Below are 26,590 nucleotides of genomic sequence, written 5' to 3' on the forward strand. Positions count from 1 at the left end.
TGCATGTGCCGCACAGGTAGATCAGTTGCATCACAAAACATCCTACAAGGTTGTACCATATAACAATTTCACAATAAAGCCTAGTAGTAAAATAAACAGAGATATCACTCTTTTTCTCAGGAAACCATAACTGTATATCAAGGTTTAGTCTATGGGCAATTCCATGGGAATGTGGACATGGCACTAAAATTTCAAGTTTATGATATTGCAAAAGAATTACTCATTATGTATTACCCATATATTGAAGTTGAAGAAACTCAAAGAATTATATCAATCGGTCAAATATTTCCCGAGAAACAGCTACAAATGTTCAAGACAATTTTTCAGTCGTCCAAATTGCTAAAATGCATGCTTAACTTGATATACATTTTTTTTAAAGAAAAATTCTGCTAGCACTTCAGTTAATTCATTTTAAAGAAGCAAATTGGTTCTACTTCAGTCTCCCATGAGAAAATTTCTATGCCACCTTCAAAAATTTTTTATCACCACCTGAAAGTTCAGCCCTTGAGCCATGTAACGCGAGTTACCGAAACAAGAAATATTTTTCATTCTGAAGGAAGCAGTGGAGGTAATTTGTTGGGAATCATAATTTTCTAAATTCATCACACCCTGAGACTGTACACAGGATGTTGACTTGAATAAACACTGTCATCACATTAAAAAATGTCAATGAAAAGTGTAACGCGAGTTACCATGTAACGCGAGTTACCGGTATGTAACGCGAGTTACCGACTATAAACACAAGTTTCCACCAACGTAAGCAAATTTTAACACTTAATTGAGCTATATCATGGTGAAAACAATCAAATCCAGTGTTATACACACTATGCTGGACTGAAACAAAGGAGAGTAGCCTAATAAACTGTGATTGTATAATACTAGCATCAAGGCCACTGATCACATGCCACATTGAGGAGTCTATCCAGGCTTTCACTGCATGTGTACATGTACATCCAGCAGTGAACAAGGTTAACCTAAAATTTATCTTCCGAAATTCCTGCATTAGTATTACAGAATTTTTATTACAGAATGCTATAAAGCAGCAAGTGTTGGTTCTAATACTTATTCGGTGGTCTAGAGAAAATGACGCCTGTCCGGAGATCAGGAGGTTGTGGGTTCGAATCCGGCCTGCTCAAGTATGTGTGCCCATGATTTTTTATCATGGCTACTAATAAAACACTGATCAATTCAGTTTTTATTATGTTGATGTGGGGCAATTTGTCAATTAGTTGCAATAATTACATCTCAACGAAAGAATTTCATGAATTTGAATAATTATGCAGTACCCGCTGCATGATATAAGGATTAGAACCAACACTTCTTGTCGGGCGGAAGTTCGGTGGTCTAGTTCCGAGATGATGCCCGTCCGGAGATCAGGAGGTCTTAGTTCGAATACTGCTCGAGTATGCACGCCCATGACTTTTTTTTATCATGGCTACTACTAAAACACTGATCAATTGAGTGCTTATTCAAGTTGATGTACAATGTAGGGTAATAAGCCAGTTCGTAATTACACTGTAGCTCATGTACACATTGGTACAAATGACCTTTCTTTTCTCTCATTTGGTTCGGCACTTCACTCTTTTTCAAAGCGGCATAATGCATAAAACTTGCCCGACATAACAATTTATGGAATTCATGTTCAAAAAAAGAATGAACTTGCATTTGGATCAGGGGATCAGAATACTCCCATCAGTTTATAATTTAGCAAGCATCCATTTCATTGTTTTGTACTGAATGCAGTAACAGCTTATTTCCTCAAGTTATATTGCAAAATACCATTCTTGCTGTCAGGTGGATGTGCTGGCAAGTATCATTTAGATAAGGATCACATGAATAATCATCGCATCACAGATGATTATATCAGTGAATTTACAAACCAAAATGCCTGTTGGTACAAATGAACTTTTTCTGCTCATGCGCAAAGTGGAATTACGAACTGGTCTATTTGTCAATCAGTTGCAAAGAAATTAGAGTTTTCAAAAAGACAGGATTTTAATTTTGAAAGATTGTAGGCTTTTTTGTAAACTTGTCAATAGGGTTTGATACTTTTATGTTTTGTTTTTAAAAGAATTTCAACATCTTTCATTTTTACACTCTGAAAAATTATGTACTTATATACCTAAATCATCTGGGTATATATTGAAACATATTCAGGGTCTCTTTGAGGAGTGAAGCTCTTTTTAGTCTTAAACACATTCTTCTCTATCAATTGGGTTGATTAGTAAAATATTTGTTTAACATTTATTCATTTTACTATGTACTAAGCATCTCTCAAAATATTCAACACAAGATTCAGTGCCATCAGAACAGTTGTATGTCATCAATTTGTGTCACCCTGTGTTAGTGGACATAATGTAACGCGAGTTACCGTAACGCGAGTTACCGATATAAAGGCTCCCTACATTTTACCAGGTCATTGTTGCTCAACTTTGATAGTGTTAATTCATGAGTCCTAACCCACTATCAATTCAAGGTAGGAAAACTTTTATCAGGATTGTCTAGTATGAGGAGAGTTTCCAAAAAGAGGCCTTTATAGAATTGACCATGTCCTTTTTGTGTAACGCGAGTTACCAAAATTAAATGATTCAAGAATCCCAACATGTTTGTCCTTTATTTTTCTTTTTGGATTCATTTAGTTGGTGTATGTCTACTTAACCAATGATGAAAAAAGTAACTTGTGGATCCTTCCAATTACAAAGATGTTGGCACATTATCCCATAAATGTACCCATTATTTGTAACGCGAGTTACCGTGGAATTGCCCCTATACATTTTCATTGTAATTACCGTATTGTTCATATTTTGTACATTTACCAATACTTACCATAAGACTGATAATACTGATTCAAATTTTTACATTGGCTGTTAAGCCTGTTTCTATCCCTCACATTTTATTGTTAGAACTATTTTGAATATTGAATTAAAGCTTCTTGTTTTTTAAATCTGCAAATGGTAAATACATGTAATGCCTTGAATCTGCCCATCCAGCCCCTCCCCCATCCCCCACCCCCCCCCCCCAAAAAAAGGTGCATTTGATGAGATTTGATTCAATTTGAATTTATTGCAGATGGGGAAAAAATAGAAACAAACAAACTACAACTACAAAATAAAAACATACATTACAACAATATATACGTATATGTATAAGTCCACCTGTAGACAAAAATGTTTACACAAAGAATAACTGCAGTAAAAACCTAAAATTTGTATGTCAATGGTGAAATAAACACAAGATTAATGCTTGATTTTGATACAATGTACACATACGGTGTAGCTGAGACACACAGCCACTTTAGATCTCATCATTGTAGTACATGTACGAGTAGTCGATCAAAATGGAGATCTATCTTTCCTGCATAAAATGTTTTGCTTTGCTACAATGGCAAACAGATTGTAATATTTTATGTAACACGTAAATGTACACTTTAATAGGTAGTGTGTAGATACGAGGCTTGCAAGTAGTGTGAGTGTTGAACCCCTTAGAGTCATCCAAATTCTTCCGAAATGCAACGGAACTCCTGTTCACCTTCAAGAATGACCGAATTGTGGCCGCCACAAAGGTAAAAAAAAAAGAAAGAAAAAAAAAAAAACCCTGACTAATTGAGCAGCGCCACCATCGTAAATCAACTCCTGCTAACAAGACTCAGATGTGGCCGGATGGAGAAACAAGATATAGTAGCTCAGCATTGGCCCTGATATCTCACTGACCACGGGCAATTAGGCGCCTCGTCTGGAGGAAATGGATGGATCGAGAGAGGCGCGCTGGCAAGTCAGAAGAACTGCTTGGGGGATGGATTTCCCGTCCATTTCCGCGCGGATTAATGGCCGGTCAGGCGGAATCGAAGATTAGACAGCCCAGATCCCCGATTTCTTCTGATTTCAAACTCAGAGGAAATACACATAAATGCTTGAAACAGAAGAGTTTTGTCACACGCCGGTGCACACGTAATCTCATGTATTATATCAGGAGAGAGAGGACTGTCCCTTCAAAATCTTGCTTATGTAGAAAAACAAACATGACCTCACAATCCAATGAAAATGCAGGGTGCTACAAAACTTTTTTTTTTGCCTGCTTGCCCGGTCAGGCAAGCAGATTTTCAAACCGCTACAGATTAATTGTATGAACAAATGAATTTTACTTGCCCGAAAAGAAAGTAAAAAAAAAATAATAATAATATTAATATCTCTTGTGAGTCAAGGGCGTAGTGACACACAATCATTTGAATTTAACAGTACATGTTGATTCACACGCTTAAACGCATAGAAAGAACATCATGTGTACTTACACTACATTTGTATAAACTCTCCATTGTAGGTGAAATGTCACAAGTATTTCTCTTTGCTATTTTCCTTTACAGATGCTCAAAAAAAAAAGAAAAAAGAAAGAAAGAAAGAAATGGCCTCCATTGCTTTGAGCAAGATACACTTTTAAGTGGGTAACAGCCACTATGCAATCTTCCAAGGACAGATTATGAGAACTTGATTCAAAATTGGGAGTTTTTTGATCTTGTGTGTCATAATACAGAATTGATGAGAATCACACACAAGATGTCTAAGTTTGCAATTTACTGTAGCAGTCTCCAATGCCCATTGCATGCATCTGTTGCTACATGCATTGAAAAATCCAAGCAGTCACAAAAATGTTCAGTATTTTATGCTTTGTTTGCTTTCTCTGGTATTTTTTCTCTCTCTCTTCTTTTTTGTTTGCAATTTTATCAACATTGCAGTGTTTGTCATCAATCTACAAATTCTGCCCATTAATGTCTGACAAAACAATGTAAACTTTGTTTGTTTGGTTGTTTGATTGCTTGTTTGTTTGTTTGTATCTATCTGTTTTGCATGTACACTGTAAAATAAGTTTTACCTGTCATGTACAATGTATTTGCCATCTTAGAGCAACTACAATTTACAAAGAAACAGGCAACTTAAACCTTGAACATCACATTGAGCTAACATATTTTTTGGAGCAACTGAAATGAACCCCTATTTTTCTTTTCTTTCAACATCCTTCATAGAAACACAGTCTAACCATTTATTTGAAAATCACTGCACACAAAACGATGCATTTTCTGGATTACAGCAAGAACGAGGAACCAATATTAATGAGGTGGGAGTGTTCTATTAAAAGATGTCTAGATGCAAATGTTGTTGGGGCGAGTCTCACCCTCACTTGCGCTGAATTGTTGCTGCTGGGGTAGCTGAGATGTGGATCCTCTTGAAGCAGCGAGGAAGGGCGGGGATGGAGCACATTCTGGTCCACTGGCGCCACCGGGTGATTGGTCACGCCGCCGTCGCGCCGCCTCTTGAACATAGAGCACCCAGCGCAGCAGCTCATGAACACATGGGGGCGCTGTTGATCTGTGCTGCTTTCAGCACAGCTATGTGTACGCTATTTAAAGAGAGGTGGGTTAAACCAACCAATATCACGAGGGAAGGACCATCAGTCTGTTGTAACCTATTAAAAAAAAAAGGATGTAACATTATAAATTAATACTCATTTCGTACTTACATGTACAGTACACATTCCTTTATAATGTTCATTCTGGTTTTGGTTTCGTGTTTGTAATGTTGTATGATACAGTTGTATGTACACTAGATGTCAAAGTTACTTGGTCAAATAAATAGTAATAATTACCGGTATAATAATCGTTAATCACAATCATAACCATAATCATAAACATTACAATAACAATAATATAATGGGACCACCCTGTAATGATTTAGAAATTGGAAAAAGATGTGCTTAGTGACATTTGAAAGTTATTTCATGTTATCTAGGTAAAAGTAAGAACAATCAGATACAATTTTAGCAAACTACAATAATCCAGGAGACTGGAGTATACCACAGAACTACAGTATAAGAAGATAAAAACATAGCTTGAAGCAATTTCAAATAAAAAATAACAATGGTGGTTTGAATATAACAAGCAAGTGTACAAGGACTATTGAACAATTACAGTCTGCTTAGCATGGAAGTTTAGTTTGCTTAGTGAGCGTAACATTTTATAAATTTGTTGGGAATCTATTGGTCACCCCCCCCCCCCATCAGAAATAGTTTCCTGTTTTATCATTCAAGAGGAAAGGTCTGAAGTAAATCTCTGCATCAGATAATGAAAGGAATCTAATTTTCAGGGTTGCAAATGGGACAGTCTTTAATCTTTAAACACTGCCTGTACAATTAATTTAATTTGAATTGACATTACAATTCACCCTATCTTATGCAATGAAAACAAAACTCTGTATAATGAATAAATGAATGAAAAATAAGATCTCCCATAAATATGCAATTCACTACATTGAGATTAATTCGAAAATTTCCTTTTTTTATTGTGCAATATTATTGTGACAGCCCTAAAAACTCAAAATACAAGTTTTGCTAGGTGTATAGACACCTATTGACATTATAGCAGTGGGACTTTTTAATACCAGTACTGGTAGTTATAATTTGTATTATCATGTACATTGGTGTACATATGTCATGGGTGTACATGCAAGGGGGTTGTGAGGGTTGTACGACCCCCCCCCCCCCCAATTTCAAAAGGTCCACATTTTTGCAAAAGCTATACAGTTGTTTTTTCTGAGGGCCTTTCCACAATGACCTAAATGAAAAAAAAAAATACTGACTGCCCATCAGCAAAGAGTCCAACAACCTTTGCCAATTGCGTGATGTATAATTCTAACCCAATTCCAGCCATTCTGACACTGTGCTGCAACGAGTCTGCCATCCACTTCAAGCCGCGCTGCAATCGATTTTCGTGTCTCCCAGCAACTTATCACAATTGGCTGAAAGTTACTCGAGCTTCGCCCTGTGCCAGTTGTTTGCAGGAGCAACACATGATCATTGTTTGCGCGTCGCCTTTTCTCTATAGGCTAGACCTACTTTGTGATGAACAGCAACACAAACCTTGACATGTCACGAGTAGTTGACCTGCACGCCAGTCAGGTCAGTACTTTACAGTTGTAGTACTGTTTGAACTTACATAGGCTACCTTGCAGCTTTGTTACTGTCAGTGAGCTCTAGCGCTATGTACCTCCATAGACAACAAAGGCACACACACTGAAAAAAGACGTGGCAGATTCCATGTTTTAGCCATTCAGATTTTCCCTCAATATTGAAATGTTTCTCAAAATTCCACCAAAAGTGTGCACCATACCGTTGAATTACAATTGTAACTAGAAATGTCGCTTTGGCGACTGGTATGCCTCCGCCATAATGCATGATTTTCCCAATAGGTCTAGATAGTACATGTGGACACTGTGTGATTACATTTTCACAAAATTGGCAAAATATTGGAATGACAAGTTTGTCACAAATGTGTTGACTGTTCACCTTCCTTGACGTAGGTTTAATTGGATGAATAAGAGAGCATGTATCTAGGGATTTAAGGACTTTAACTTGACTTTGACCCATTCATACATTTAGGCATTGAGTAATTTTCAAGGTACAAGTGTGGAGAAAAAGTGAAATTTCTGAATTGAATAGTAAATTGTTACCATTTTCATCTGGTCCTCGACCCTAAAATTCATAAGATAATTACTTTCAGGTAGAACATGCATAATATGTACTAAGTTTCAAGGTAACTTGAGTCACTTCCGAGATATGGAGGAAAAAGTTAGTTCAGCACTTTCACTTGATCTTTGACCTTTGAGGCAAAAAGAGAAAAAAAAAAAAAACTTTCCAGAGAATTTCTATTAGGTTACACACGCATACACCAAGTGTAAAAAAATAACCCTGCTGGCATTGCATGAATATGAGGGTAATAGTAAAATTTTGAAGTCTTGCACTTGACCTTTGACCCCTGACCTTTGACCCCATGAACCCTACATTCTCTAGATAATCACTTCCAGTCAGTACATGTATATACTATGTTCCATGAAGATACCTTGAACAATTTTCCAAGGTACGGAGAAAAAAAAGAAGTTTTAATATTTTTACTTGACCTTTTGACCTTTGACCTTTGACCTCATGACCCAAACTTTCACCAGAGAATCTTAATTGGGTAATACATGTATACACTAAGTTTCAAGAAAATATCTTCAGGCATTCAATAGATATGGTGGAAATAGTGAAATTTTATGTATTTGACCCTGACCTTTTGACCTTTGACCTCATGACCCAAACTTTCACCAGAGAATCTTAATTGGGTAATACATGTATACACTAAGTTTCAAGAAAATATCTTCAGGCATTCAATAGATATGGTGGAAATAGTGAAATTTTATGTCACATTTGACCTTGACCTTTTGACCTTTGACCTTGAGCATGTGCACCCAAAAGTTGATAGGCACAACTTCACCCCCTAATACACATACATGCCAAGTTTCATTAGGATACCTCAACAGGTTTTGATAGTTACCTTGTCCACAAAATTCATTACGGACGGACGGACGGACGGACAACCCGAAAACATAATGCCTCCGGCACCACTTCGTGGCGGAGGCATAAAAATGCAGAAGCTCCCTCATGTGAGAGGGGGACCACTCCCATCCCCTCTCTGCCCTTTCCACCTCCGTATACAGTGACAGTGACTGGGGAAAAAACACAATTCAGACACTCCCATTTTGTTGAGTATTTGTTTTTCACCCTTTTTATCCAAAAAATAACAATATTCTTCATATTCCCCCAGAAAGTGTGCAGCAGATAGCTGAATATTAAAGTCTAAATAATATATGTAAAAGCTCCCTCATGTGGGGGGGGGGGGGGGGGGGGAGAGATAGCACCATCTCCTTGGTCTGTCCAACTCCACAGACTTGGTACACAGTGAAGATGCAGGTCACGAAAAAAGAGATGAAAGATACTATATAGATTAGTCTTGAACATTCCTTATTCTATCTTTTTGATTGACAATTATACAAATATTCCACCAAAGTGTGCACCAGATCATTCAATTTCAGTCCTAAATAAAGAGCCCTCATATGGGAGAGAATTACCCCTTCCCACCCCCCCCCCCCCATTTGGTCTATCTCCGCTGAAAAAGTGCAGATACACACGCGGAAAACGAGGTGACATAAGACAACATTCACATTGTTCTTGAACATTCAGTTTTCTAACTTTTTGGTTGATAATTAATTTTCACGAAACATATCACAAGTGTACACCGGATCGTTCAATTTCAGTTATCAAAATGCAAAACTTTTCTCATGTGGGAGGGAGATTCCCCCTCCCACACCCTCCCCCTTCGGTCCATTTCCATAAACTTTGATAGTACACAGTGAAAGGACGCTGACGCGGTGAAAAAAAAAAAAAAAAAAGGTGCCAGATACCACAGTTTAGCACTTCACATTGTTGTTAAATATTATTTTTTCTTTCTTTTTGAGTGATTAACCCCTTAATTCATCCAGATCGTTGAAATCCAGTTTGTTGGAGGGGACACACCGTCCCCTTCCGTCCATCTTCTATGACTTAGCACACAGTAAAGACTCAAATGGAAAACAGAGAGGTGACAGACCCCTCAATTTAGCCATTCTTAATATCGTTGAATATTTTATCTTACTTTTTGATTGACGATTTTCTAAATATTTCCCCGAACAAGAGTGCACCAGATTGTTCAATTTCAGTTCAAAAAATTGAAAAATCTCCTTTGTGTGGGCCCACACCCTCCCCCTTCAGTCCATCTCCATAGACTTTGATAGTACACAGTGAAGGACGCAGACGCGATGTAAAGAAAAATGTGTCAGACACCACAATTTAGCCCTTCAAATCGTTCTTATAAATACTAATTTTTACTTTTTGACTGAATATTAACTTCAAAAATATGAACGCAGATCGTTGAATTCCAGTTCTAAAAATGCAAAAACTCCCTGTGTGGGAGGGGGACACTCCCTCCTACACCCTCCCCTTCTCTCCATCTTCCCTGACTTATCACACGCAGATGGGAAAAAATGGTGACAGACCCCTCAATTTACAATGTAGCCATTCTGATTATCATTGAATACATATATTTTTCGCTTTTGGATTAACAATTTTCCAAATATTTCCCCCCCCCCCCCAAAAAAAAAAAAAAAAAAAGTGCACCAGATTGTTGAATTTCAGTTCTAAAAATGAAAAATATCCTTCGTATGGGCCAACACTCTCATTATGCTCATCTGCTCCCTTGCTTGCGTTTGCGTGTTTTCCATAAATACTGAACATACCCTTGTTCCCCCCCCCCCCCCCCCGGAAAAAAATTTCCTGTGTATGGTCTAGCTAGCATCATTCGAATGCGTGCACATGCACCTTACAATATTTTCTTTGCATACTATTTTTCATTGCAAAAAGGTAAAAAAAATTATGATCACGACCCCCCCCCCCCCAGAAAAAATCCTAGATACAATACACCCCTGTATGTAGGCCTATCTAATCTAGAATTATATCTAGGTCTAGATTTCTAAAATATATCTACAGTGTAGATGTCTGATTCCTTGAATCACAACTACATGTAGTTTATGGACTTTGTTCATGACAAATTTCTGTCTGACTTTTATAGGGTACCTTTTTATTCTATTCTACGCGCTTACAGTGTACAGTGCACATTGTATATTTCTAGCCTACATTCTACAACGTGACAACTTGTCCTTGCATCAGCGGTGTATTGACCCTACTAGTCTAGGCCTACTCCTTCAATAAACATTAGGCCTAACATTAGTTATTTTGTGCATGAAGGGAGACCTGCACACTACGTTACAACACAAGTGTACAAATTAACTGCCCTACATTTCACTAGATCTAACGTTAGGGTCTATAGCTGTAAAATCTAACGTTAGTTGTGTAAACCGTGAATCCTGTGAAAAGCAGTTTAAGGTGGACTGGCACTGCATTGGACTAAAGTTACAACTACAAATACGGTCCTGTTTGTGTCACCGTCCACAATATCAGATTGCAGATGATGCTTCATGCGGAATCGCGGAAGTACATGTTAGCGCATGAACCCCACAACAGTTACAATGTAACTTGTTAAATGATACGTCCTTTGATTTTTAGTGAGTTCTATTTTTAACAAGCTATTGCGATTTCGGTTAATGTACACGGGTATGATGAGAATACAAATACATCTATACAAAGTCCTATCGTTCGTGTCGCTGTACGATTTACCATGGCACACCAGCACGGACAAATCCTCGCGACGCGCTGGCGGCACGGCATTCGCGGCAGTGGGTTGCCGTCGCGTCGTCGTGCCATGGGAAATTTGTACACGGTTATCATATAGGCCTAACCATGTTACTAGTATTATGTGGCCATGTATTTAAACGTACGTGTACGTACTCGGAAGAATCTGTAACAGGAGTTAGGAATCAACTGTTCGGAATTGCTAACATCAACAACTCATAAACTTTGGCGCCCTGAATTCTGTGAGGTAGCTGGACATATAAAATGCAAAAGTTAATTAAAACATTGGTAACTTACAGCGGTATTAGGAATGATGTACGCACAGAAGTTCGAAGAACTTTTTTCAAGCAGGTGGAGCTCGGACTGTGTTTATTTCGCTGTGTGATATGATTATGGGCCTAGATCGATAGAGGGCAGCATGCAGATCACGCGTACTGTCTTTTTTGGAGGTCGCGGACTGGATGGGCAGCCCAGCCAGAGGCCATCCAACTTGTCGGTTTAGTCACACAGCTGCACAGCAGCTCCTCAATAATGGTTACGTGAACGATGAGGGGGCATCATGAAGCGTTTTGTCAGGTATTTTGTCTGACAGACTGTTAAAAGCTACTGAAATCCTTGCATCTGATTGGCTGACGAGGACGACGATGACAATATAATCAAGAGTGGCCAGGGGACTGTCATATCCTTAGGCCTATCACATTATATCAATGAAAATAACAGCAGTAACAATAATAATTAGGTACATTTGGATTAGAAAAAAATGACCAAAAATCAACTACAAACCTGTTCTTGTCATATCATTCAGATCTTACAACACTTTTGAATGACAGACAACAAAATTACATGAAATACTTGCAATTTCGACTACTTTACCTAATTACTCGCGTATATTGATCAGAGACATTTGCTTTTCCATCAGGGACGTTTCGGCTGTAAGTTATCATTAGAATTAAACATCAAACTCCGTATTTTCAAAGATGCTCATAACTCAACATTCCACATGCATTGAGAAATCATTTATCTCAGGCCTATATGCCAAGAATTGTTTTTGTTTCTGATGACCACTACTTCGTATTTCACCTTCCAGTGCATACGCAGGTGTGCCCACACGCTATCAATATTGCATTATAATAGTTTGCTTTTGAATGTAATCCAAATCCATAACAAAGGTAAACACACATTTACTAATACTAATTCAATTTTACCACTGTGCCTAATGTGATTATGATTGTATGTGTATGTCGGGCCAGTTCGGATTTTTACTAGGGACTGTACCTGGGCCACTGTTATGATGTGGTCTCAGAAAGCTGGAAGTAATAACCTTTACTCATCATCCTAGAAGTGTCAAATTCCGCTGCGCTTTTTTGTATGCTATGGCAGATATATTTGTAAACAATGTAATGCAGTTGCCACAACACCAAACTTAAAAAGAATATGAACGGTGTGGTACTAGTATAAGAGCAACTGTTTGTTGACCAGAAATTAACTGAAAACCTCTTTCAAGAGGTTGACAATGATAACATTTCAATATCACATTTTACCTGTCACATCGGTAGGGGATTATTAATCCTTCTTCCTTCTCCTCAAAGGCGATACATTAGTAGTGTTGTAAGAGGAAACTAAGTAAGGAACACTCTTAATAGATGTTTTCTTGTTTCATCACAGAAGTTAGTGTTTTTCCTTTTTTTCATGTATTTGTCTTACAAACCTCAAAAATATCACTACAATATCTCACTTTACTTTTAAAGGAAAAGCTTCATTAAAGGGGAAATTCAGCCCAAATGTAAGTTAGTCGCTGATAAGAAAGAATAAAATCTTACGGGCTCAACAAAAATAAGGAAGTTACGACATTTTGAAGTTTCGCTAATTTTTCAGGAAACAGTCACTTTTGAACGGTCATTATGAATCTGCAAAACTTAATGGCAAAGTGAGCATGTCATCCACAACTTGCCATAACGTTTGTATATACATAAACATTTTGAAATTTCCAGTTTTTCATTCAAACATTCTTATGCCCGAGGCTTAAATCCGGGTATATCTAACTGATCACTATTCTGAAGGTAATCACCCGGCAAGAATAGCATCATGTTTTAGACAGAAGACAGAAACATTGATTTTTCGCTATTTTTTGTAAACGATCCGCAATGGAAAATTGTGAGGTTATGACATGGTTAGCTCACTCATTTGCATATTCTTATCCACTGTACGAGAACTTGTTTGCAGAAATTAGCAAAACTTCAAAAAGGCAGTTAATTAAGGGTGCAATTAAGCATAAAAAAGTAAGGGTGCAAGTGGTGCACCGCAGGTGTGCTGCTATTGTTTCAAATTAGGTGCAAATTAGAACCTTTATTCATTAGCGTGTAAGCCTCAAATTTCACAGGCTCAAACGCAAACGTAGTGATGCGCATTAAAAACAGAGTCCGCATTATAACATTGACCTGAATTTCTCCTCCACTTGGTATTCAATGTCCTCAATCAGTGCATGGTACCGACTGCGTCGCTTGCAACCTGGAACCGGGGTTGGGATAATCATTATTTTGTAAACAGGTGGCACCTCCAACATGTCCGTCCAGTCTTGCCAGTACCACGGCTGTGGCCTGGAACTTGTAGGCTCCATGATCATGACTGAGCCTATAGATCCTGAACAGGAAGAAAATAGATTATTAATTCTAATATTCGGAGCGTTTAAAATCCATCCGGTCTTCCCATCTTGCTGTAAGAAAAAAAAAAGAGTTGAAATGATATTAAGATCAATTTGACATGCACTGGAAGAACAATGTACGCACAATGGACGTCTCTGATCAAAATTATAAAACCAACACTGTTTTTAGATTGCGCAAATTATCTAGAACAATGTATACGTATACGAGGGCCATCTACTGTGGAATAATAAAAGATCTACTCCTAATTGTACTAGTTGAAAATATGTAAAACGTCCCATATAACGTATCTGACGTAAACATCTTTGCTTATAATTTTTACAAGATATTGGCATTATATTTGGATTGAGGAACCTATGTGCTACAAACGTAGGCACCAATTCGGCAGGATGGGTCATTAATATTGGTTTGAGCACAGATCCTATTTGTTCAGAGAACGTCCCTTACCTAAACCTGTTTTTCTTACATTTCTGCTTCTCTCACAAAAAATATGTAAACTCAATATGTAAACTACATGATAATCATGATTAACCTATCACTAGTCATAAAACATAGTTTCTGTCCTGGCAATGTGTTTACATTTGCTCAGTCAACAGAAAACCTTAAATTTTAAACTCTCGATTATTTTCAACATCTTTCAGGAAGCTTCATTTTTCTTAATGTTATAACACACCCGTGTAAACTTTTTTTCTACTTGTTCCTATTATACTAACTGCACCCATCCAAAGCTAATGTTACTTTAATGTTCTCAGTGGCGTATCTAGGGAAAACGGCGCCCGGGGCAAGCACGAAAATTGCGCCCCTAATTTCTGAAAAAGTGTTCAACCCCCAACCCCAACCCCATCCCGGTAGGAACTTTAAACAAAGTCCACATGATGCTTTTTCAAGCACTTAAAAGGGACCTTTTGAGGGTGACTTAAATGTAATAAATTTTGATAGATTTTGGCGAGCGAGCGCAGCGAGCGAGCCGAAAATTTTTGTATTTCAGCTTACAAAACATGGAATTCTTGTCATTTTTTGCTTACCAAATCTTACAATTCTAATCAAGATATAGTGACGGCCTTATAGATAACGATTTATACCAAAAAACTGAGGACTTTAAAAAATACTCTAAATTAGTGCGCGCGAGTGAGCTGAAATTTGTAAATGTCCTCGTCATCATCACGTATTGTTCTTATCTTTTTTTTAATATAAATTTTGGCGAGCGAGCGCAGCGAGCGAGCCGAAAATTTCTGTATTTCAGCTTACAAAACATGGAATTCTTGTCATTTTTTTGCTCATTGAATCTCATAATTATAGTGACGACCTTACAGATAACGATTTATACCAACAAACTGAGGACTTGAAAAAATACTCTAAATTAGTACGAGCGAGTGAGCCGAAATTTGTATATTTCCGCGTCATCATTATACGTTTTGTTCTTATCTTGTTTGATTTGTTGTTGTTTTTTTGCGCCCCCCCCCCCGTATGTTCGAAACCGTTGACGCCGTCTTTTGATCCAATTGGCGATCGCTTCAGAACGAATGAAATTGCAGCCGCTGCTCCGTGAAACATTTTGCCTGCTAAATATAAAATGACATGTGTGAACACAATAGACACTGTCATTTTGTCACCATCACGTTTTGTTCTTACCTTCTTTTTTATATAAATTTTGGCGAGCGAGCGCAGCGAGCGAGCCGAAAATTTTTGTATTTCAGCTCACAGAACATGGAATTTTTGTGTGAACACAATAAACATTGTCATTTTGTCCGCGTCATCATCATGTTTTGTTTTTATCTTGTTTGATTTGGTTTTCTGCCCCCCCCCCCCCCTCACCATTCTCCCTCCCCCTTTCGGGCGAGTTTTTTTCCTTCTTCTTCTTCTTTTTCTTCTTCTTTTCTTTTTTTCTTCTTCTTCTTCGTTTTTTTCCTTTTTTTTCCTTCTTCTTCTTCGTTTTTTTGCGCCCCCAAGGAGTGGCGCCCGGGGCACGTGCCCCCCTTGCCCCCCCCCCCTAGATACGCCACTGAATGTTCTCATAATTTGTATAGTGGATGTCTTTATTTCATGAAACAGTAATTTTCAGAGACGTTTTCCATTTTGCTCAGAGATGTGCGGTCTTTGATCTATGTGTTGGAGATTCTTACATACTGTCTATCCTTTTTAAATTTACCTCTAATCCAAAGATTAAAGTATTATACAATTTCACAAATGATACTGATTGGCAAATCTACGGAATAATATCTCTTATAAATCGGCACAAACACCAGGAAAGTTTTTGTTATTACTCACATTTTCAGGATTTGTGGGCATTTCCGTCATTGAACTGTGCCGACTCCATTCCAGGATGGCGCGTGAGTGCGTAAAATAAGCACGCAAATAAAGTATCATGCAGTGCGTAAGTGTCAGACGAGGGAATATCCCTTCAGAGATTTTCAATCAGGGACATTCGTTTTGATCAGAGACATTTGCCAATTTGGGTTTTCAACCAGAACTCATTTTTGTGGACAGTATGCTACTGAAATTGCCAATCATCATAGTCGCCTGGCTCACACTGACATACTGATCACCAGTTTTTATCTCAAGCATAATCCACTTTCATTAATGACACCATTAACCAATTGAACATCTCTGATGGTTATTCAGTATAATTTTCTTTACTGAGCCACCACGCGATTATTTCATACAGCTCACTCACAAAATTTTGATGGAATGGTAGTATGGATAAGACGCTAAATAAATATGGCCTTCACCCCATGTTTTCATATTCATCCTGAATTTTTTACGTCAAGAAAAAGATAATTCATTTGGAGACGTTCTTTTTCATACATAGGTGAATTCAACATTTCCTGACAAGATAAATAATACACACATTCATGGCAGAAGTATACTTGATTAAATAGTTTAAGTGTGTGGGCTTACCCACAAGGAAAAAAAAAAGCCCTAGAATTGGATTAGAACAAAAATTACGACGTGTGATTCTGGGATTTTTTCGCAAAATATGCATTTTTGTCACTTTTTTCAGCTTTACGGCATTATTTTTTTAAGGAAATGCAGTAACAACAATACCAAGTATATATTTTCTGAAAGGCACAACCCTCCCCTACCAAATACCTAAAACTATGAAAAATACCCCCACGTGACAATTTTACAAGGGTTTGAATATCGCAAAACCCGATAATGGTCAATTGTACATCGTTCAACGTTTTCACCCATCTCTCATATTTTCCTCCTTATTCTTTCATTCAGGTAAACATGCAAGCACCCTTAGCTTCAAACTGAGGTAGGCCGGTCACTTGAAACTTGAATCTTGAAAGCAATATTATGCTTCAATATTCTCAAGTGCCTTACTTACCTTGCTGTGCTGATTTTTTTTTTCTTTTTTTTTTTAAGAATAGGAAAATAACAAGGAATTGATTTGGTGTTCAGTAAGCCACAAACAAAGACAATTTTATTGAACAGTTTTATTTGGTCTCTTTCCCGATCATTACAGCAAGAATCCTAAAACTGATGGTAGGGCCTACATTCGTTTTATTTATATCTTAAACTATAGTATCATGCCTGATTTTGTCGAAATGTCTACCAAATTGTTTATTTGATTGACATTATACGCATACATGATGACAAGTTGAACTTGGAGTGTTGAAAGCCGAGTGTTTAGTGCTTATCGTTTTTTTCTGTTCCTCATATTCTTATGATAATAATAATGATGATAATAACAATGATAATAATAACAATAATAATAATAATAATAATAATAATAATAATAATAATAATAATAATAGTAATAATAGTAACAATGACGACAATAATAAACGTGAGGGACCATTGAAAAGAAACCCGCACCAATTATTGTGACTTAAATGGGAGATCATTCGCCGTCAGGCGAAAGTTGTAAAAACGTAGCACCTGTTTCAGTGGCATAATACTGTACCCTGAACCAAGAATACAATCTCGTCGTGTTAACTGCACTAGCTTATTACTTCTGAATGAGATTTGAGAAGAGTGCAAAGGTTGGGCGAACTCGCAACAATAGACAGATGACAATAGTGTAGCTCGCTTACAGCTGTGATGCACGTACTATGCATGTCTTATGCGCAACACACACACACACACACACACACACACACACACACACACACACGCCTCAGTATTCGTTGCCGTACAAATTATAGAGACAGGGTTTAAAGTGCAATGCTGTAGGCCCTGAATAGCAGTATGGGTCCGACAGATAGTACCCATAGAGGTAGACATCCAGATGTGATAGCTCACAGCAGAGATAATTAATGGCAATGCGAAATTTCTCCTTCATACGAATTCATCGGAATGGGAGGAACACAAAATTTGGACGACTAGTCGTGTCATAATACTTGCCAAGGCGTATACACGAGAGATGAATCGATAGGGATGTACCAACAACGTTCATGACTCCTGCATACATTGTAGTATTGCACCAAAGAGGTAAGAGTTCTATATAACCGAGATAGTACTAGCAGGGAAGTTACACCTCTCTGGTACTAGTAATACGTATACTAGTAGCCATGGGATGGCAAGGCGCATATCTGGGTCTTAATTATACTCTTATTTATTATCCTTACCTCATGACGTCGTCAAACTAATAAATATCCACACTTAATGTATATTGGATGTAACGAGGGACAAATAAGCTTTGCTTCCAGTCTCTAGACCCAAGTATACCCAAGTAAGTAAGTATGTGGTATAGCTTATTATTTTCATGCTTCTAAAACGCTGTAAGTAGCTTACTAAATAATTTATGCATTTTGTTATACGCCAATTACAGTTTGCATAATGCAAACTTAAACGCCACAACAGGCACAGTGACCTATAGCTGAAGTTACACGACAGTCGGTGTTTTGTTTTGTTTTGTTTTTAATCTTCATAACTAAATACAGTGATTTGTACATGTTGTTTGTACATGAATAATTATCATCTTTAGGTCTATGATATTATGAATGGTTCTGAATTTAATTTCCATACAAAGCGTTCGTTTAAGAGGGGTTGAGCTTGAAAATACGATGTACCTTGAGAGTTATGTTAGTATAACTATAGTATTATGTTTTATCCAGTTGTAATTAGGATCGTGTTGTCTCCCATCAGAGTAATGGGCCTATTGATGATGATGGTGATGATGATAATATCAATCACAGAATAGGCTGAAATTGGTGACGATACCTCCAATGATGATAACAGTTAACTGAGTGTAATTGGAAATAATGGTAACCATATAATGCTATATAACAAATAGCTATGCCGTATCCAATGATCGCGTGGGAGCATCGTGTAAAAAAAAATAAAGAAATAATAATAATAATAATAATAATGATAGTAATAATAATAATAATAATAATAATAATACTAATAATAATGATAAAAATAATAAATGACTGTGAAGAATCGCTTTAGATTTGTACGGATAGTCCTCCTTGTGCTATGATATCCTTTGTACCCCCAACTGGCACGCAGAACCTGCGAATGCTGGTTTAAAAAGAAAAATGCAGCACAATGCACAATATTGGATGAGGACTCATTGTATATTTAAAAGGCAAACATATCATTAGGAGAGAACAATAAAATAGCAGATATTATCTACACTGCAGACAGAATAGATTGGTTTCAATAATTATTGTATTGATGCCACTATTAATATTTTGATAAATCTTGCTACATGAGATTATACGTGTTAAAGGAGAATTTACAACGAAGATATTCATGCGGTAAATATAGCAATACCGAAGTTTGGTAGAAATTAAGAGAGTAAGATTGATAGTAGTTCGATAAAATATGTATATATATATATAATATATATACATATATATATATATATATATATATATATATATATATATATATATATATTGTCCCCTATTCCATCCATTCCATGAAAAGTAAGACAGAAGGAGAGATAACCATGCACTGAAAGAAGATGAAGAAAATGATCTTGCAGGAGGAGGAGGAGGAGGACGAGGAGGAGAGAGATGTCCTGGGAGCAGAGTGATTGGAGACTTCTTTCATTGATATTATTATAATCCTTCACTTTCAAATATCTATGGTTAGTAACTGATCAGTGGGAATCAGTGGGAATACTGGGGGATGATTGTTCCAATCCTTGTGGGATTCATTTAAGAGTAACGTTATCTATTGTTGTGTGAAAATTATTTGCTTTAGAATGGTCTCATATTCAAGTAATGTGCAGTTTAATGTTTCCAGGTTCGCATGCCTGTACAGTGACGGGGCATTAAACTGCACATTACTTGGATACGAGACCGTTCTGAAGTAAATAATTTTCACACAACAATAGATATATAATGTACTCTTAAATGAATCCCACAAGAATTGGAACAATCATCCCCCAGCATTCCCACTGATTCCCACTGATCAGTTACTAGCCATCCCCTTTAAAGGTAAAGGGCAACTCCTGTTATAACTAAATCATTGGGACCGGCAGTTTTCCTTCGTTACAAATCGAAATTTTGTTAAATCCAAAAAAAATAAAGTGTAAAAACATACATGTATCTACTTGGTGGTTTAGATCACTGAATTCTACTTCGTTGCATCCGAAATTTCGTTATATTCGTGCTCGTTATAAGGGGAGTGCACTGTAGTTTGTTCTACAAAACCAGTGTTATGCAGTTAGAAGTGAATAAATATGAATGTAAACAGTGATCAAAACGAAATTAATAAGACTGTTGTTAAAAAAAAAAAAAAAACTTAAAGAAAACTGCAAGATATGACTTATCACCATGTCGATGTACAAAATTGCATAGGCTACCCAAAAGGCAAGAAAATAATTTAGATACCATACCAGAACGCTTGAGCAACCAACAGATGACCAAGGAATTAAAAAAAAAAAAATGTATTAACACATCTACACGCGATTTCTTTTTTATTCTTATTTTTACTTTTTACCAGCGAGCTTTTCCTTCACGTTCTTGCAATCTTTAATATCTTGATTTTCCAGGAGGAATAACAAAGCGGTACTCTTCGTAATAGCATCATGACCACGTCTTCCACAATCCCTCCGGACGACCCTACAGGTGGTCTCACAAGAGACGACAAAATCGCCATCGCCTTCACGTCTGTCGCCGTCGTTTGCCTCGTCATACTCGGCCTCGTGTTGGTCTACATCCGTCGGTTGTCGCACAGACATACGGAGCGTTTGCGGAAGGAGCTAGAGAAAGAGAGGGAGAGGAGGAGATTTGAGATGGAAAACGATCGACGGAGACTGATGAAGGGGAATTCGCAGCATCATCCATCCAGCCTGCTGGGAGGGGAGCTTTTCGCGATTACGCAGGGAGCAGTGAGTTTGCCAGCCACCCACGAGCCAAGCAGTGGACGACCAGAATGCGCAAGCACTACGTGCATAGACGCCAAAGACAAAGAAACTGCAGTCGGGTGACGCCATGCACGCAATGATCATTCTATTCATCTTCCTTTTTAACTCATCACTATTACAAACTATACTCCATGCGCTCAGCCAAAACAAAGGATGCCAGAATTTTGCCCCGCTGCGCAAGTTGTGAATACTTAGTATACGCCCTCTCTCGGTGTGGCGTCAACTGGTAAAAATTTAACATTGCACCCGACAAAACTTCATTCTAAGTTGTGACGAGACCCTGAGAAGAGTGTGTCATGAAACTGCACCTTGGGCTATTTGATCAAGGGGAAACATCACAGACAAGCTGATAGAACAGACATAAAGTCTGTTCCAAGTTCTTGTTTGTGATAAAAGTGCGACCCCTCAAGAGGAAGATGGACTGACATCTTATTCGGTCTATATGTATTTTCTTTTTTCAAAAGGAGAGTTGTAGACATACGTGCAATGCAATTTGATCCCATTACAAGAAAGATGTTATCAACATCAACGAAAATGCAGCGATTAGAGAGGGAGACTGCACTTTGTGCCGTTGATCCTCGCATTATGATCTGCCATAATTATCGTTATAGACCTTCACTTCCACAGCATTATGTGACACTGATCAAGACAAGGAGAGTTGCATGTACACAGCCGTCGTCTTCCATGGCACTCAATGCTCAAGTGGTGGCGTGCTTTTCTCATCGACACATCCCACTAGGCACCTTGAATAAACTATATTGTCTTCTTGAGATCACGCTGCGAATGCTGTCGAACGAGGTACAAATTGTATGGCGAATGTTTCCTCCTAAGTCGATGCTTTGGAGAAGTAGTATGGTGTGTGGCTATACTACTATCTTGATCTCTTCTGAATTACGAAGTGTCGAAATGATCAATTTTACATACACTCTAAATTTGTAGCCAAAATATTTATACTCGAAAACAAATAAGTCATTCGTGAATTATCTGATATAGACACATTCATAAGGAAAGAATAAAATAAATCATCTTTGTCAAGAGAGTTGCTTGTGAAAAAATAAATGTGATACAAAAAATAATAATCAATGTAAAAAAAAATTTCATCAGTATAAGTGACGTAAAGAAGTGTTAGATATATAAGATGTGAACAATAGTTATAATGAATTAATTGTTTCTAAAATAAACAGTCTACAGTTGTGGTTTATTGAGAAAAAAAAATAGCAATATCTCCTTATACTTTAAGCTTTATTCCGAGATTTTTATGTGATAAGATATCTCGATTCGGCAAATATGGACTTATCGGTTTTTGCGAACAAACTCTTCATTAATATAATCATAATGGCACTGCTTCAGTGTGTATTGAGATCATCAAGTTTAAGTTATCATTAATTATACACCCAGACGAAAATGGATTTAAGATACAAAGACTTAAATCTGAAACCAGATTCCCGATCTTATGACTTTTACCGTCAATAAGTGACATCTGTATTCATATTGCATCGTAATTCAATGAATTTTATTTTTACCCCAAAGAACTGAAATATATCCTTAATAATAAAAGGGGCTGGCTGTCAAGAGGTTTATGGTTCATGTGATCCTGCAGGCATGATTGATATAAAAGAATATCATACGCTTTTTATGTTTACAATGTGAATGATTGTGAACATCTAAAGAGAACATAAATGTACGCACCTGTCGATGCGCTTTGCATTGTGTGTTGTGCGTCTGAAGTGTGTGTGTGTGTGTGTGTGTGTGTGCGTGTGTGCGTGTGTGTGAATTTATATACTTGAATGAGGGAGAAAGAGAGAGAGAGAGAGAGAGAGACAAATTCAAAGTTGGGGTGGAGAGTTATAACCATAATTATGCCCCTTTCCATCTGATATTATTCTTAATTAATTCTGTGTTATGTTTTGTTGGAAGAAAAATGAGAATGAAGAATAAATGAATGACTGAACTGAATGTAATACTGATGGTAAACGGCAGCAGCTGCAGCACTCGCCCTGATAGTTATCGTATTTTTTTTTCTTTAATCATAGGCCTATTTATTCTATATTCATAAGCGGTAGACGCAGGAATCTAGCATGGTATGATAAGCTTAACGTGCTAACCCAAGTATTTTGCCTGGGCAGACTCAAGGTAAATGGTGTGTGTGTGTGTGTGTGTGTGGGTGTGTGTGTGTGTGTGCGTGTGTGTGTGTGTTGGTGTGTGTTGATTTTTGTCGCCCTGAAGGAGAAATGCAAGTCTTTCCGTGTATACTCTTTTAAGTGCCCCATGTCAAAGAAATTTTTGCAGATGTGCATGTTGCTGCAATTTTGTTTATGTATACAATTTGTGTGTTCTTTTGTAAGTCTGAAATGCCGGGCGTGAAAATAAAATATTTCATTTTTGCGTCCTAAGGGTATATTGTGTACCATTTTCACTGTTTTTCTTCTTGAGAATGATTGCTATGTTTCAAAAGCGTGAGTGCAGACACTTTGGAAACTACTGTATGTCCTATAAACTCAACAAATTCAACTGTGGTACCGACTAAGAATTAGATTGTGTGACATTTATCAAAACCATAACATAAATTAGAAAATTAACAATGCCGAATAGGCCTACAATAGTCAGAATGTCATTCTTACAATTTGCCAATAATCATAATTACATAATCATTATCTGCGACATTATTACCATACACGTCGCAGCATATACATTGCATAACGAGGTCGTTCTACGCGTATCAACCGATATAGTGATGTCGGGTCATTTATATACAAAATGCTACTTTCGTTTAAACATTCCCTACACCTTTACGAGATTTATTATCATTTTTAATGATTCAATCCAACTCACGATTCTCAAATATTTGTATACCCGACATAATCTTTATCCGTTTTAAAGGCGCGTATCAAATTTCAAATCTTCCTTTGTAGTCGTTGTACAAGGTGTAGGCCTATTGAGTGTGAACGAAAACAGTAATGTTTGAATTATCACTGGATTATGCGGATCAAAACACAAGTAATATTTTAAATATTTCAGATTAAGTAAGGCGTTTTGTGCTTTGATAAGGCTTCACGTAAGTTCATGAATCTGTTTTAATACAGTCATGTCACTATAACAGTACAACCAACTTAATCATGATATCTGCTGAGTTTTTAGTTCTCTCAAAAAGAAAGAAAAAAATCCCCAGAATGGTACAAAAAAACATTAACATCAAGGAAAATAAAACAGAGAAAGGTGCACCTGTTCTGCGAATTCTTCAATTTAGAAATAAATCCCAATCGTAACCTTACCAAAAAAAAAAAAAAAAAACATATTGCTACAGAGACAATGTTTTAAAAGATGTCGAAAGAAAGATACACGAGGGTGGATGAATAAGATTAGAGAATGAGAGAAGAGATCAAAGAAATATGAGAAGTCGAGAATGAAAAGGGGAAGGAGTCACAGGGTATAAGGGAAAGGAAAGAAAAGAGAAAGAGAGAGAGAGAGAGAGAGAGAGAGAGGGAGGGGGAGGGGAGAGAAACAGGATACATAGTAAAATGCACCATCTTTTCGACATTGATGCTATACCAATATGATAATGCATAAGGTATATTTGCCACCTAATTCCATGGTTCATTTGTCTAAACTCTCATATTACAATATTCATTTCGCCATATCATACTCAGGAATGCCTGGTATACCGTCATGCTCCTGCACCGAACATTAAATGTGCACTTTGACTACTCTTAACAATAAAAACAAACATACCATAAATCTGACGTTCTCAAAATATTTCAAGTGTAGTTTACGCTGTGATACGCGATGGTTTATGACGGATTTTTAAAGAAACGAGCAGACATGCTAACGGTCTCGAAACAAGTGACTGCATGTTCATGTAGCACAAACGCTCAAAATTCACTTTGGAATACTGTAGTAATGAGCAGGCATTCATATCATAGATGATCAGGTCTCCGTCGTTTTGACTGCCATCCGAAAGATTTTTGCTTTGCTCACAAGAATTGCGGGAATATCCTTATCCTTGCACCGAATGGAAAATTTGAAGGAATCTGGATAAGATTAAGTATCTTCTCAGTTATCTGGCAGGAAGAATTTCCTTCACTCTATCCGCTTGTTTCTGCATCAATCCATGTCGTTTCCAACATCACCATATTCGAGCGAAGGTAAGTCCATACGTATTGTATAGTAATATCATCAAACTCTAAACGCATGTAGTAAAGATAATGATAGGGATAAGAATATGATTAAAATTATAGTTATTATTGAAATGAAAATACCATACTTGTTATCATCGTAATTACACTATTAGTTAGTAGGCCCTATCGCTATCGTTATGATTATGACGTTATAGTTATATCATCAAACTCTATACGCATGTACTAAAGATAATGATAGGGATAAGAAATTGTGATTAATATTATAGTTATTATTGCAGTGAAAATAACTATACTTGTTATCATCGTAATTACGTAGGCTCTATCGTTATGATTATGACGTTATAGTTATATCATCAAACTCTATACGCATGTAGTAAAGATAATGATAGGATAAGAAATTATGATTAAAATTATAGTTTTTATTGTAATGAAAATAACAGTAATTGTTATCATCGTAATTACACTACTAGTAGTAGGCCCGATCGTTATGATAATGACGTTAATAGTACGATATTAGACCATCGTGTTAAAGAGGTTGATATGAGTGTCATTAAGTGCTTTAACAGAAAGGAATTATTTCTCACGCATAAGTACAAATTAAGTTAATTAGACAAGTAAGCAATTACAACTGTACAGTCAATATGCCCATGCAGGAATATTGACCAAAAGTATCATTATCTTTACTACATGAGTACAAAGTTTACATGGATAGAAAACAGTATAATTCTGGTAAATTTGATTACTTTTTGGGAACATGTCTAACCTCATCTCTTCTTTTTACAAGTTTTCTTTCCTTCTTTCACTTGATTCTAATTGTGTTTTCATTTTCGCTATTGAAGCCACTTTATTCTTTTATTTTTTCTTTGGGTAGTCATCACTTTCTAGATGTATTTCGTGTCTTTTTTTTTTTTGTTCCTTGGTTTATTTTTTTCAGCTCCCTTTTGTGTGCGTCTTACGGTTCATTGGTGTTCCCCGTTGTCTCAATTTGTAGCTATATCATTTTCTGTGAATCGGAATTGTCAGTTTGAAAGTAAAGAAAAAGGATGTCAATGTGTTTTCGTTGTTTGTTCATTCATCGTTCATTGTTCCTGTGAGTTTAAATCAAGTTTCTGTCTTTAATTCTCGTATCTATAACTAAGCTCACTATCAAAATACTCAGCAGCTCAGGATGATTAATATAACCGCAATTTGACTTGCTTTACATTCTAATTTGCCTTCGCTTGTTGTCTTTGTTTTTACAGTCGTGCATTGAAAGGAATACCTCAATATGGCGCACGAAGCTACTTTATGGACAACGGTCCCTCCTCTTGCTTCCCTGGGAGGACTCGCGAGCATCGAAGTGGCAGTGATCGCCGCTTCGGTCGTGGTGGGAGTCC

At 37.1% G+C, this 26,590-nt stretch overlaps 2 protein-coding genes across 2 annotated transcripts in view; one reads left to right on the plus strand and one right to left on the minus strand.

The window, feature by feature from the left end:
• The window catches only part of LOC140234255 (integrin beta-1-binding protein 1-like), a 41,098-nt gene extending 35,647 nt beyond the window's left edge, over positions 1–5,451 (minus strand). The window contains exon 1 of the mRNA XM_072314315.1: positions 5,167–5,451. Within this exon, the coding sequence (XP_072170416.1) occupies positions 5,167–5,337 (171 nt within the window). The 5' untranslated portion in view covers positions 5,338–5,451. The remainder of the gene's footprint in view (positions 1–5,166) is intronic.
• A 12,543-nt stretch (positions 5,452–17,994) lies between these two features.
• On the plus strand, positions 17,995–21,141 carry LOC140233684 (uncharacterized). Its single transcript, XM_072313783.1, has 2 exons — positions 17,995–18,185; positions 20,704–21,141. Exon 2 carries the CDS (start codon positions 20,740–20,742, stop codon positions 21,139–21,141), a length of 402 nt encoding a protein of 133 aa, XP_072169884.1. The 5' UTR covers positions 17,995–18,185; positions 20,704–20,739.
• The last annotated feature ends 5,449 nt before the right edge of the window (positions 21,142–26,590 follow it).

Source organism: Diadema setosum, chromosome 10 (genome assembly GCF_964275005.1).
Source record: "Diadema setosum chromosome 10, eeDiaSeto1, whole genome shotgun sequence".
Lineage (NCBI taxonomy): Eukaryota > Metazoa > Echinodermata > Echinoidea > Diadematoida > Diadematidae > Diadema > Diadema setosum.